We start from the raw sequence: 13,582 nt of genomic DNA, 5'->3' as shown, positions 1-13,582 counted from the left end.
ATTATGGATCATTAAAATAGTAAAATCTTGTGAAACATAATTGAGTTATTTGACATATGATTTGAGATACTTTGTGAATTTATTTAAGAGCTAACTGTTTGTAATAAACGACCAGAGAAACCACTCAAAACAGTGTCTGCCTGTCAGGATAAACTCAGGGTTGAATGTTGCTCCTCTCAGGATAAACTCGGGGCTGGATGTTGCTCCTGTCAGGATAAACTCGGGGCTGGATGTTGCTCCTGTCAGGATAAACTCAGGGTTGAATGTTGCTCCTCTCAGGATAAACTCGGGGTTGAATGTTGTTCCTCTCAGGATAAACTCAGGGTTGAATGTTGCTCCTCTCAGGATAAACTCAGGGTTGAATGTTGTTCCTCTCAGGATAAACTCAGGGTTGAATGTTGCTCCTCTCAGGATAAACTCAGGGTTGAATGTTGCTCCTGTCAGGATAAACTCGGGGCTGCAGTGACACACTCCGTCCTTGACAGGAAGCTAAGATGGCGGCCGCCGTGGTGAGGAGTCTGGGCTCCACTTTGGGTAAAAACCTCCGAGAGATCCGCCTGCATCTCTGCCAGACCTCTGCGGCCAGTAAGGGGGCCAGGTGAGCTCAGAGCCGGGCGGCTGAGGCGAGAAGAGCCGGTGATGGTTTTACAGAGCGGTCATTAGCGAAGGACAGCTAACAGCTAGCGGCTAACAGCTAGCGGCTAACAGCGTCGCGGACTCGGGTTTACAGTGAGAGGTTTGCAGGTTTGACCCCTGTGAGTGCTGTCAGGATAAATGTGTCTGAGCACGTGAAGACTCATAAAGAGAGATGAGAGCAGCAGCTCAGTAAACAACAACGCTGCTAAAGGAAACACACTGAGGCAGAGGTTTGACTCACATCTGGACAGAAGCCCTGGCTCCTGCAGATGTTCAGCTGTGAGTCTTATGTAGTTTATGTTCCAGATGTTTGTTCATGGTGGAGACCTCTGAGTCTGCGCAGTGACACACACACCTGAGCCGGCCACTCGGGATCCATGATCACAGTATGACTCACGGCTGTGACCCGTGTGAACCCACGGGACCACAGACAGATGAAGGTGAAGGAGATTTCATCATCGTCACGCTGTGATTAGCTGAGGAGAGAGAGCTGACCTGCAGCAGGAGTCAGGTTATGGAGGAGACGAGGAGCTGGAGGTCAGATTAAGGAGCTCCTTCAGCTCCTCGCTGCCCATTAGCAGGGACTGACCCTTCAAAATAAGAGCACGCAGACTGTTGGTAATCTGGTCATGTGAGGGAAACACTGACACGTGACAGAGTATTGATTTATGGATCAATCCGTTCATTAGTAACAGAATAATGATGAGCAGATGAATAAACAGCGGCCATGCTTTATTTTTCATTTTGTTGTAGTTCACCTGCAGGTTCAGGGTCCCTCTGACTGAACGTCCTGCAGAGGACGCCGTCTGATGAGCGGACGCCTCGGCGTACGTTGATTAGTGTCATCTATGCTGTCACTGTTTATGTCTCTGTGACATCATCACTTCATGTGGGATTAATAAACAGTTGTTCAGGTGAAACTCAGACAGGTGAGGCTCCTGCTGTGAGGTCACAGGTCAGCTGACCTTCCCCCCTCCCCCCTGTGTTTCAGAGAGTTTGTGGAGCAGAACTACGTGACCCTGAAGAGGTCCAACCCGGAATTCCCCATCCTGATCCGGGAGTGTTCTGGAGTCCAGGCCCGGCTCTGGGCCCGATACGGTGAGCCCCCTCACGCTCCGCATCACGGGACACTCAGATGCGTCACCTGTGTATTGACCTGTTATTGATCCCTGTCTCTGTTCAGATTTTGGGAAAGAGACGAGCGTCTCCGTGGAGAACATGTCAGCTGATCAGGTGGCCAAAGCTCTGCAGACTCTGGCTCAGTCCAAGCCCTGACCCCCGTCTGAGCCCGCAGTGGTTCAGTCCATTCACTGACCTGTTTTTGTTTCTGTAAATGTGCTGATGTGAATAAAGTGAACATGTGAAGGTCTCTGTTTACTGTGAGGTCACTGGGTCCATCAGCAGGGCTTCTGTGGGTTTACTGGGAGTTTATTGACACATCCAAAGTTTTTCCCGAGTTAAAGTCAGATTATTTCACAGGCTGTTTATGTTGAAATTAGCAATAAGAAGTTTAATTTGCTCTTTAAAACGAGTTTCCTGGGAGCATTTAACTGGATTTCAGATATTTTTACTCTGAGTGTATAAATGTACAGGAAGTTCACTGATATTTTAGGAGGATCACGTAGTTTAACTGGTTTTAAGGTTTCTTAATAGGAACAGACTCAGTTTCATTGCCTCTTGGCAGGTTTATGTGGTTTTACTGGAATTAGAGGGTTTGTTTAGGTCTGACTGGTTTAGATGGTTCAGGCTCAGTGAAACAAACACTTTGCTGGTTATCTGGAGTTTGGAGTTTGTTGAAGGAGCTCTGAGTGAAGCTGTGTGAGTCCTGAAGGTGGCGCAGCAGCGAGCACCAGCTGGTCCTGGAGAACCTTCAGCTGTGGCTCCGCTGACCTGCGGGGGGCGCTGTGAGCCAGAGAAACAACACGTGACCGGGCAGGAGAGCTGCGGGTGTTTCAGTGTGTGAGGAACAAAGTTGAGCTGTGAATAAAAACCTCAGTGACGCAGAACAAACCTTTCCTCCATCAAATCAAAGAACTCCTTATTTAAACTACATGAAAATGATCTTTAAACACAGACAGTATTTGGCCTGTATTTTATTATAACTTTATTTTTTTATTTATTTCCTATTTTCAACTCATTTTAACCGGATTTGTACAATTTTGTTGTGTTTTTTATCTCGCGGTGTTCATTGACGCCGCTGTCTGTCCTGCGGTGTCTCCTCTCCTCCTGCAGGAGGTGCTGTGTCTCTTCTCTAACTAAAACGGACGTGACGTCACAGCACGGTAGCTCTCCTCACAGCTAACTCGGAGCTTGGCTGGAGCAAAGAGACCCGCAGCAGCTCAGAGAAACCCGAACACCGAGCCTTAGTTTGTCCCTGTGACCGGACCGTGCCAGATTCAGACCGCAGGAGAAGCAGCTGCCCGCAGAGATGCCTGAAAGTAAGCGTTAGCTCCGCATGTTAGCATGCTAACAGTCATTTTACGGGCTGTTAGCCGTTAGCTGTTTGTTTACTTAAAAACAGATGCAATAAAAACAGCAATTATTCGATACATTATTGAAATAAACACGGCTTTGGGAGCATGAGTGTTGAACTGGACCGAACAGTTGAACAGTTGAACAGAAAAAGCCTCTGACAGCAGCTATTAGCCAAGCTTCTCCTCTCACTGCGCCACACCAGACTCCGCTCACACTTCTGCCGCTTTAAAGCGGCCTTGCTCCGTCTGTTGAGAGGTTGTTAGTAAAACTGTAGCACGGGGAAGGAGTCCCTCTACACATGGGCCAAGCCGGTTTACGTCGAAATCAAATAGTTTCCATGAAATCTGCAGTTATTTGTTTCAGTGTAAAACAGGGAACATATAAAGAGCAGAGCAGCTCCCACTGTGTCCTTTTAAACGAGGCGGCCCTGCTGTCTGCCTGTGCTCTAACATCTGCCTGTGCTCTAACATCTGCCTGTGCTCTAACATCTGCCTGTGCTCTAACATCTGCCTGTGCTCTAACATCTGCCTGTGCTCTAACATCTGCCTGTCTTTCAGCTGAGACGTACTCCAACCCTCTGGCTCCTGAGGGCCACGACATGGACGACCACCGAGCTGCAGCTCAGTGAGTCACACACACACTGATACACACTCCTCGCTGCTACTGCTGTGTTACTGTGTATTTCTTTGTTTTAATGTGTGTGTTTCCATCTGTCCTCAGGTCCAAACTGACCAATGATGACTTCAGGAAGCTGCTGATGACGCCGCGGGCAACGCCCTCCTCGGCCCCGCCCTCCAAGTCCAGACATCATGAGTGAGTGATGTCACGGAGAGAGCAGACGGGTGTTTACTCGCAGCACAGCTGACACGTCTGTGTTTTTAATTTCCCAGAATGCCGAGGGACTACAACGAGGATGAGGACCCCGCAGCGAGGAGGAGAAAGAAGAAGAGGTGGGTGCCGATTGGACGTTTGTTACATCAGAAAACTGCAGGTCAAAGGTCACCTGGCCTCCACAGAGCTGATAGCTCGCTGAGTGAAAGATGGCAGCTGGGCGCATCACAGGACTGTTAACATTAGCCGGGATTATGACGGGATTGTGGAAACACGGGAATATTCTGGAAGGAAAGGAATGAATGTTCACGACATTTAACAGTTTTTATTATTAATAATAAAAAGCCTGGACAGACGTTTTCACCTGTGATGTGCACGAGAGCGTTAAATATGTCGACACATACAGCAGTCCACAGCACTCAGGGTCTCAGACGGCGCCGCTCTGACCCTCAAATGCATGTTATTGATTATTGATCAGCTGTGGTTTGGTTGCAGTTACTATGCGAAGCTGCGTCAGCAGGAGATGGAGCGTGAGCGCGAGCTCGCCGAGAAGTACCGAGACCGAGCGAGAGAGCGGCGAGATGGCGTCAACAAGGACTACGAGGAGACAGAACTCATCAGCACTACGGCAAACTACCGAGCTGTCGGGCCGACCGCCGAGGCGTGAGTACCAGCCATCGATGACCCCAACATGGCCGCGCCGAGAGGAACGGGTCATTATCATTCTAACTAAACTCTCATCATTCACCCGTGTGTGTGTGTGTGTCTATGTGTGTGTGTGTGTGTGCGTGTCTGTGTCTGTGTGTGCGTGTCTGTCTGTGTGTGTGTGTCTGTGTGTCTGTCTGTCTGTGTGTCTGTGTGTGTCTGTGTGTGTCTGTCTGTCTGTGTGTCTGTCTGTCTGTGTGTCTGTCTGTCTGTGTGTCTGTGTGTCTGTCTGTGTGTCTGTGTGTCTGTGTGTCTGTCTGTCTGTGTGTCTGTGTGTGTCTGTGTGTGTCTGTGTGTGTCTGTGTGTGTCTGTCTGTCTGTGTGTCTGTCTGTCTGTCTGTCTGTGTGTCTGTCTGTCTGTGTGTCTGTGTGTCTGTGTGTGTCTGTGTGTGTCTGTCTGTCTGTGTGTCTGTCTGTCTGTGTGTCTGTGTGTGTCTGTGTGTGTCTGTCTGTGTGTGTGTGTCTGTGTGTCTGTGTGTCTGTCTGTCTGTGTGTGCGTGTCTGTGTGTGTGTCTGTGTGTGTCTGTGTGTGCGTGTCTGTGTCTGTCTGTGTGTGTCTGTGTGTGTCTGTGTGTGTGTGCGTGTGTCTGTGTGTGCGTGTCAGCGATAAGTCGGCAGCAGAGAAGCGGCGTCAGTTGATCCAGGAGTCCAAGTTCTTGGGAGGTGACATGGAGCACACTCATTTGGTGAAAGGTCTGGACTTCGCCCTGCTGCAGAAGGTCAGAGGTCGCGGTCGTCGGGATAATCTGTGCGGGTGTGTTACCTGCTCAGCTGTTTACCTGTGTGTGTGTTACAGGTGAGAGCTGAGATCACCAGCAAGGAGAAGGAAGAAGAAGACATGATGGAGAAGGTCCAGAAAGAAGCCAAGTAAGGAACCATGGAGCAGAGCTGCAGCCCTGTGATCAGAACCTCACCTGCCTCTGTGACCTTTGACCCCTCACCTGTCTGTCTGTGTGACCTTTGACCCTCATCTTTCTGTGTGGCCTTTGACCCCCTCACCCATCTGTGTGGCCTTTGACCCCCTCACCCATCTGTGTGACCTTTGACCCCTAATCTATCTCTGTTTGACCTTTGACCTCTAATCTGTCTGTCCCTGTGACCTTTGATCCCTTGCCTGTCTCTGTGTGACCTTTGACTCCCGCACCTATCAGTCTGTGTGACCTTTGACCCCCGTACCCATCTGTGACCTTTGACCCCTAATCTATCTCTATATGACCTTTGATCTCTTGCCTGTCTCCGTGTGACCTTTGACCCCTCCCCTGTCTGTCAGGAAGGACGTGGAGCCCGAGGAGAAGATGGAGTTTAAGACTCGTCTGGGTGAGTCATGTTTTCTGGAGGAAGGTGTGGATGTGGGAGGGGAGGTGTGACTGTTGTGAGTCTGGAGCGTTCAGGAATAAAGGAGGATCGTCTCCGGATCAAACGGAATCTTTTTAGAACAACGTGAATATTTTGGTGGAGAAATCATATGAACGTGAACATTGAACCCGGCGTTCCCGGTGTCTCCGTGTTCGCTCAGGCAGGAACATCTACCGCGTGGTGTTCAGGTCCGGCGTGACCGAGAGGAACGAGCTCTTCCTGCCCGGCAGGATGGCGTACGTGGTCGACCTGGACGACGAGTTCACCGACACCGACATCCCCACCACGCTGATCCGCAGCAAGGCGGACTGTCCCAGCATGGAGGTGAGGCCGAGTCCTCGCCGCGTCATCGCCACGCCAAAACATCCGAGTTCTCCAGCTGAATGATTTCAATATCGCAGAGCCCTGAGATCGTTCCCTCACGTTCTCTCATGTTCTGTCTCTCAGGCTCAGACCACCCTGACCACCAATGACATCGTGATCTCCAAGCTGACTCAGATCCTGTCCTACCTCAGGCAGGGAACCCGCCACAAGAAGATCAAGAAGAAGGACAAAGGTGAGTCTGCACAGCTGCTGGATGTTCTCCTGACGCTCTGCAGGTGTGCCAGAGGGCCCGGTGGCACCAGTGTCCGGCAGCCTCGCCTCTGTCAGTGCGCCCCAGGGTGGCTACAATGTAGCTGCCATCACCAGTGTGTGAATGTGTGGATGACTGGATGTGTGAAGCGCTTTGGGGTCCTTAGGGACGAGTAATATATATAAATATATAAATACAGACCATTTTTCTTAGTCAAGCACTCACCTGTTTGTGTTTCAGGTAAACTGGACGATAAGAGAGCTCCAGAGGCTGATCTCAGGTCAGTTCACCCCACATCGCCTCATCACGAGTGTGTGTGTTTATTGTGTGTGTGTGTGTGTGTGTTTATAATGTGTGTGTGTGTTTCAGTATCTTTGAGGACATCGGGGACTATATACCGTCCACCAAACCCACCAAAGAGAAAGAGCGTCACCGGGACAGAGACCGGGAGCGTGACCGTGACGACGACACCAAGAGCCGCAGACACGCCTACTTTGAGAAACCGCGAGGCGACGAGCACCAGGTGATGTTGGGGGGTGGGGTTTGTTTGTGCCTGGTTTACCCGTGTGGTTCTAACTGTGTGTGTGTCTCTGCAGGTGATGGAGGTGGACACAGGTAAGCTCCTCACTGTGACTCACACGATCGTTCTGACCAATGACAGCTGATCGATAACTGATGGATGCTGCGTCTGTGGCAGGTCCAGGATCAGTCAGAGACCAGATCAAGATGATCAATGAGAAGTTTGCAGGAGCAGCGGGCAGCCAATGGCAGAGCCAGGAGCCATATCCTTGTTTTTGATTGGACTGTTGTATGAGTGGGTGGGGCTTACTGTACCACACCAGCTTCTGTCTGAGCTGGTTTACCTGTGCGCAGGTAAAGTCTGTGCTCATGTTGTGTTACAGGTGATGTTCTCGCTCACCTGTATGGGGCTCAGGTGTTCCGGTGATGTCACAGCTGCTGGGATGGAGCGGGAGTAGTAACGCGTGAGCGGGAGTAGTAACGCGTGAGCGGGAGTAGTAACGCGTGAGCGGGAGTAGTACGGCCTGAGCGGGAGTAGTACGGCGTGAGCGGGAGTAGTACGGCCTGAGCGGGAGTAGTAACGCGTGAGCGGGAGTAGTAACGCGTGAGCGGGAGTAGTACGGCCTGAGCGGGAGTAGTACGGCGTGAGCGGGAGTAGTACGGCGTGAGCGGGAGTAGTACGGCGTGAGCGGGAGTAGTACGGCGTGAGCGGGAGTAGTACGGCGTGAGCGGGAGTAGTAATGCGTGAGCGGGAGTAGTACGGCGTGAGCGGGAGTAGTAACGCGTGAGCGGGAGTAGTACGGCCTGAGCGGGAGTAGTACGGCCTGAGCGGGAGTAGTACGGCGTGAGCGGGAGTAGTACGGCGTGAGCGGGAGTAGTACGGCCTGAGCGGGAGTAGTACGGCCTGAGCGGGAGTAGTACGGCGTGAGCGGGAGTAGTAACGCGTGAGCGGGAGTAGTACGGCCTGAGCGGGAGTAGTACGGCCTGAGCGGGAGTAGTAACGCCTGAGCGGGAGTAGTAACGCCTGAGCGGGAGTAGTACGGCCTGAGCGGGAGTAGTACGGCCTGAGCGGGAGTAGTAACGCGTGAGCGGGAGTAGTAACGCGTGAGCGGGAGTAGTAACGCGTGAGCGGGAGTAGTAACGCGTGAGCGGGAGTAGTAACGCGTGAGCGGGAGTAGTACGGCCTGAGCGGGAGTAGTAACGCGTGAGCGGGAGTAGTAACGCCTGAGCGGGAGTAGTAACGCCTGAGCGGGAGTAGTAACGCGTGAGCGGGAGTAGTAACGCGTGAGCGGGAGTAGTAACGCCTGAGCGGGAGTAGTAACGCCTGAGCGGGAGTAGTACGGCCTGAGCGGGAGTAGTACGGCCTGAGCGGGAGTAGTAACGCGTGAGCGGGAGTTGTACGGCCTGAGCGGGAGTAGTAACGCGTGAGCGGGAGTTGTACGGCCTGAGCGGGAGTGGTAACGCGTGAGCGTACTGAACAACTGTAGTACTACACACAAGAAAATACACAATATAGATACATGTATGTATGTGGTACAGTGATACAGGGTACCGACACCAGTACTGCGTGTGTGTGTGTGTGCGTGTGTGTGTGTGTGTGTGTGTGGTGTTACTGCAGTACTTGTCCTTAGCTGGTGTGTACTGGCTCTCAGAGGAGAGACTCCAGTAAGGAGCAGCTGGGAGATTTTTTTGGAGGATCAAACTCATACGCAGAGTGTTACCCTGCTACGTAAGACACACACACACAGACACGCACACAGACGCACGCACAGACACACACAGACACACGGTGCGTTAACCTTCAGGTGTGTGTGACTACATCTGTGTGTGTAGGATGGACGACCTGGCCGTGGACAGTGATGAAGAGGTGGACTACAGTAAGATGGACCAGGTAACTCTGACTCCCAGCATGCACTGCAGCTCATCCTCACACAGCAACATGATGCTTTTCTGTGTGTGTTCCAGGGCAATAAGAAGGGTCCTCTGGGCCGCTGGGACTTCGACACTCAGGAGGAGTACTCGGATTACATGAACAACAAGGAGGCGCTGCCCAAGTGCGTGCTACTGTGTCCCTCCGCTCTGACTGACAGGCAGCCTGTGTGTGTGTCTGTGTGTGTGTATTCACTCTGTGTGTGTGTGTGTCTACAGGGCTGCCTTCCAGTACGGCATCAAGATGTCTGAAGGCAGGAAGACACGACGTTTCAAAGAGACCAATGAGAAGGCAGAGCTCGACCGCCAGTGGAAGAAGATCAGCGCGGTGAGAGACGGATGATCTGATATCCTCGTGTTGGTGTTGTTCCAGGTTCAACATTGCAAGTGACCAATCACATTGTTGTGACGTTATTCTTTGGCACGCCGAGACATTCGTGCATTTATGAAATTCCAATGTTGCAAGGACAATATCAGTTCTGCTCAGCGTTTATTAAAGGGTCAGGGTCAGTTGATCGGCGGACAGAGGCGGTTTCTCGCAGCTTAAGTACAGTTTTTTGTTTCACAGCGGCTTTTCCCGAAGTCCCAAAAGTATGACGTCACAACATTCTGATTGGTCACTTGCAATGTTGATCCTGGAACAACACCAACACGCCGATATCAGATCGTGTGAGACAGACACACACACACAGGCAGAGTGAACACAGACACACACACACACGCTGTAAACCAATCAAACACGACGCTGAAGCAGCTGTTTTTGTTTCAGATCATCGAGAAGAGGAAGAAGATGGAGGCTGACGGGTAACTACTTCCTGTTTGTTCTCAGCTCCTCGTTTATCACTTTGTCAGCCAATCAGGCAGCAGTGACCTTATGTATGACATCATAAATGATGGAAGACTTATTTTTTTCAGGGTCGACGTGAAGAGACCAAAATACTGAAGACGCCCCGCAGACCCAGCAGCTAAATCGATCGTGTATCGATCGGCTTCATGTTAGTTTAGAAACATGTAAATGTACAGAGATGCTGTGAGGTCAGAGGTCACTGACCCCGATAAGTGTGTATTGTTATTGATTAGCTGTTCTTATTGATCAGTTTGTTTTGTGAGAATAAAAACATCCAAACATCTGCTGTGATTGCGGTTTCTCTATAAAGACCGCCAATCAGGAGGATGTGTGCTGATCAGCTGTATCCATGGAGCTGCAGTGGGCGGGGCCAGGAACAGACTGATTAGTATCATTTTTAACACGTGTGACGTCGTGACCTCACAACCTGAGTTTGTATCACGGATGTCTGTGAACGGGAAGATTACGATATTCGAGATCTGGCCTAAAGTAAAATAGAATAAAATAGACGCCCACATGAGTGACAAAGATGGCCGCTCAGAGTAAACTTCACTCTGCTCTCGCATTGGCTACCAACTCATCAGTCACAACCTCTTAACCAGTCAGCTCTTATGGATGAACAATATTTACAGTGACGAAGCTCAGTGGCGTCGCCCCCTGCTGGCCGTCACACAGAAAGCTTACAGTCCTTAAAGCTGTGTCGTCGGGTTATTGTTACTCATCACTGTTTTAGCTTCACCTGTTTTTAGCCAATCAGAGAATAGAAATCACATCTGTCCTCTGAGCTCACAGCTGGCAGACTCACAAAATGTGCTAACGCTAGACGTGCTAATCTAAGAAGCTAATCTAATTTTCATTTAAAGTAAGTAAACTGGAATGATGACATCACAAACACTGATTGGCTGTGGTAGATGTTGGACAGCGAGTACTCGAGTCTGGACGAGCAGCAGACGTTTACGCGCACATCTGCTGAGTGTCAGAGGTCACATCACAGATCCACAGGAACTGGTTAGCGAGGTCGTCAGTAGTGGTGTGCCATACTGCATATTTTGGTATCGATCCGATACCAAGTAAATACGGGCCAGTATCGCCGATACCGATACTTTTCAATAAATAGGGTGGATGCCTCATTGAATTGCTAGATCGCAATTAATTTTCATGACCTTAAGTGTTTTTTGTGATTTTTCCTTTTGTATTATTAATTACTTAAAACCCAGGACATAATTAGGAGAAATAATTTATTTATAATTAAATAAAAAATGCTTTATTATTCTGGCGGCCGTGTACTGCGATGCTGCTGCAGATGAGATGGACTCACCTTCACTGCATCTACAATCATGCCTCGCCGGCTTAAAACCTGTGCGCTGCTTGTGCTGTTGTTGTTTTTGGTGTTGATGTGTACAGCTGGCAGCAGGAGGGCTGCAGCCGTTGAATGTAGGCTACTGTTACAGCAACCGGGTGATCACTGTAAGGGTGGACAGCGCGCGGCTCGGGGTGAGCCGGAGGCTGGCGTGCCAGCGGGCCCTGCAAAGCTGGAGACGGAGGTCGAGGTGCGTGGGCGTCCTGCCACGCCTGAAGGCGGCACGCAGGACCATGCAGCCTGCGTGCCGGCCGTCTACCCAGCTGCCTCTGAGCCCCGGCTCACTTCCACTCCTGCTGCACCGCCGCTGCTTGCCATATGGGTGGCCATCAGGCCAGCTCCCGGGCTTCCGCTGGAGGTGCGGGCGACCGCCAGAGTGGACACTTCCCTGTCGCATGGGGGCGCCGATGGTCCGGGCCGATTCCCTCGCCAGCTCGCGGGTGGGGTGAAGCGGGCGATGGGGGTATGTGGCAGGGCGTGTTCTGCGATGCCGCTGCAGGTTTGGTGGTGGTGATGTGTGCGGCTGCCAGCGGGAGAGCTGCAGCCGTTGAATGTACTGTTACAGCAACCGTGTGATTATTTTAAGAATAAATGATGAGGCGAAGCATGAAAATGCCGTCGGGTCTGCCGCAAACCAGTAAACAAATTAAAACAAATACTGTTGATGAACTATAACACACAAATTACAATTAAAATTCTCAACAACAAAAACAAAATATATAATTAATATGTAAACAACTTAATAACCCCCAAAGTGTCTAAGTCACGTGACGTGTCAGCGCAACACACGAAACATAAGAGGGGGGAGCAAAGTGTTCCTGCACACAGGAGCGGCGAGTCCAGCCTGGCTGTTTCGTTTTTGCCGAAAGCACAGCAAAGAAGCAGAACTCAAAGTAAAGAATCGATCTAACCAGGCTAGTATCGATCCGATCCCGACTTGGGATCGATACTATCGATATTTGGATCGATCCGCCCACCACTAGTCGTCAGACCTGCTCTGAGCTGTGTGTGATAGCAGCTTGTTTCTTTGTTGATCTCATTAAGCGTTCCTCATCTTTACAGGACTCGTTAAGCTCGTTATGCGCAGCAGCTCGTTAAGAGATCAAACTCTTTGTTGTTGTTTGTTTGGACGAGTTCGTCCCCAGATTAGCATCAGAGAGGCTAACGAGAGCAGCTAATTACCCTGAGAGTGTGATGGACTCCTGGACTCATGAATATGGATGTGCGTGCTTCTCCAGGTGCTAATGTGCTAATGAGGCCTAGCAGCTCCGCCCACCCGCAGCTCTGACAGGAAATGGTTGTGTGGACATCAAAGAGGAACTTTGTGTTTAATTGAACTTTTTTATGACCTGATTTATTCTGAGAACTTCAGACTTTATTTCAAGTTTATCTCAAACTTTGATTCAGCTTTAATTTAACGATCAATCAGCTGCTCGTTAAGCCCTCGCCCTCTGAGCTGCCGTCTGATCGGCCAATCAGGACGAGCGTGTTTCTTTAACTGCTTCAGGAGGTTTACTGTAAACAGACGAGTCTCAAAGGACCCACTCAGGAAACACGTTTGCAGCTCAGGCTCTGAGTCACAGTGATTCACACAGTGCAGGCCCTCTATGTGCAGGTGTGTGTGTGTGTCAGTGAGCTGACCCACTGTCCTCATTTATTTCACTTTGTCGCTATGGGAACAAGGTGTGTGTCTGTTAGCGAGTGGAAATGGGTCAAATCACAGCAGGTTAATGTCATGACACAATTCATGCCACCATCACACACACACACAATTTTACAGTGTTTATTTGTTTAAAATGATCTATTTAAAGTAAGTTAAATGTGACCGTGATTACTGTCCCCCAGCCGGGGCTGTCCAAACGGGCTGCACCCACCTTCGTGGTCTAAGTGGGCCGGGTCCTCCGAAAGCCGGGTAGGCTGGAAGTGAGCGACTGTGACGGTCTAGCCCTCAGAGCTACGTCACCACTCTCTCCTCTGCTCCCTGCTATCTAAATATAACCGGACGCGTAAACGCTCGACCAAATCACTTCTGTTTAATCAGTTTTCTGTTTGACGTTTATTCAGCTGTGTGAAAACCACATTAATAAAGTTTAATCTAATCTAATAACTTTAATCTCAGCCAAACGATTTACTCACGAACAAACAAAACACTGAAAAAAGCCCAACAATTACATTATATATCATGTTTAAGATCGCGGGGGTTTGAAAACGATGTGCCGGGAGTCCGCAGTTCTCACCGGCTCAGGTATTTGAAGTTCACACAGTTACATTCTCGCCTGAAAATATGTTAAAAGTTTATTTTCGACCCAGAAGGAGTAATAAGAGTAATATTAAAGCTAAGTAGCTGCAG

The 13,582-nt window shown here is 50.2% G+C and overlaps 2 protein-coding genes across 2 annotated transcripts; both read left to right on the top strand.

The window, feature by feature from the left end:
- The first annotated feature begins 440 nt into the window (after positions 1–440).
- ndufa2 (NADH:ubiquinone oxidoreductase subunit A2) lies at positions 441–2,003 on the top strand. The gene is made up of 3 exons (XM_085421585.1): positions 441–598; positions 1,628–1,734; positions 1,820–2,003. The coding sequence occupies exons 1-3, from the start codon at positions 495–497 to the stop codon at positions 1,909–1,911; spliced, it is 303 nt and encodes a 100-aa protein (XP_085277711.1). The 5' UTR covers positions 441–494; the 3' UTR covers positions 1,912–2,003.
- Positions 2,004–2,151: 148 nt separating this feature from the next.
- Positions 2,152–10,155, top strand: ik (IK cytokine). Its single transcript, XM_085421495.1, has 20 exons — positions 2,152–3,074; positions 3,669–3,735; positions 3,832–3,924; positions 4,002–4,061; positions 4,438–4,605; positions 5,252–5,366; positions 5,444–5,514; positions 5,918–5,964; positions 6,164–6,327; positions 6,451–6,559; positions 6,818–6,857; positions 6,947–7,100; positions 7,174–7,192; positions 7,275–7,359; positions 8,739–8,825; positions 8,930–8,987; positions 9,062–9,150; positions 9,245–9,353; positions 9,795–9,829; positions 9,941–10,155. Exons 1-20 carry the CDS (start codon positions 3,065–3,067, stop codon positions 9,966–9,968), a joined length of 1,608 nt encoding a protein of 535 aa, XP_085277621.1. The 5' UTR covers positions 2,152–3,064; the 3' UTR covers positions 9,969–10,155.
- The last annotated feature ends 3,427 nt before the right edge of the window (positions 10,156–13,582 follow it).

This window comes from Rhamphochromis longiceps, linkage group LG10 (genome assembly GCF_057381845.1).
Source record: "Rhamphochromis longiceps isolate RC_006_pf linkage group LG10, R_longiceps_female_GT1.1, whole genome shotgun sequence".
NCBI classification, from domain to species: Eukaryota; Metazoa; Chordata; class Actinopteri; order Cichliformes; family Cichlidae; genus Rhamphochromis; species Rhamphochromis longiceps.
Note: the sequence above shows the minus strand (reverse complement) of the source record. Positions and strands in the feature narration are given on the sequence as shown.

Coding starts and splice junctions, on each gene's coding strand:
- ndufa2 (XM_085421585.1), top strand. CDS start 495: ATGGCGGCCGCCGTGGTGAGGAGTCTGGGCTCCACTTTGGGTAAAAAC. Junction 599..1,627: donor GCGGCCAGTAAGGGGGCCAG/GTGAGCTCAGAG, acceptor CCTGTGTTTCAG/AGAGTTTGTGGAGCAGAACT. Junction 1,735..1,819: donor CCGGCTCTGGGCCCGATACG/GTGAGCCCCCTC, acceptor GTCTCTGTTCAG/ATTTTGGGAAAGAGACGAGC.
- ik (XM_085421495.1), top strand. Junction 4,606..5,251: donor GTCGGGCCGACCGCCGAGGC/GTGAGTACCAGC, acceptor TGTGCGTGTCAG/CGATAAGTCGGCAGCAGAGA. Junction 5,367..5,443: donor ACTTCGCCCTGCTGCAGAAG/GTCAGAGGTCGC, acceptor TGTGTGTTACAG/GTGAGAGCTGAGATCACCAG.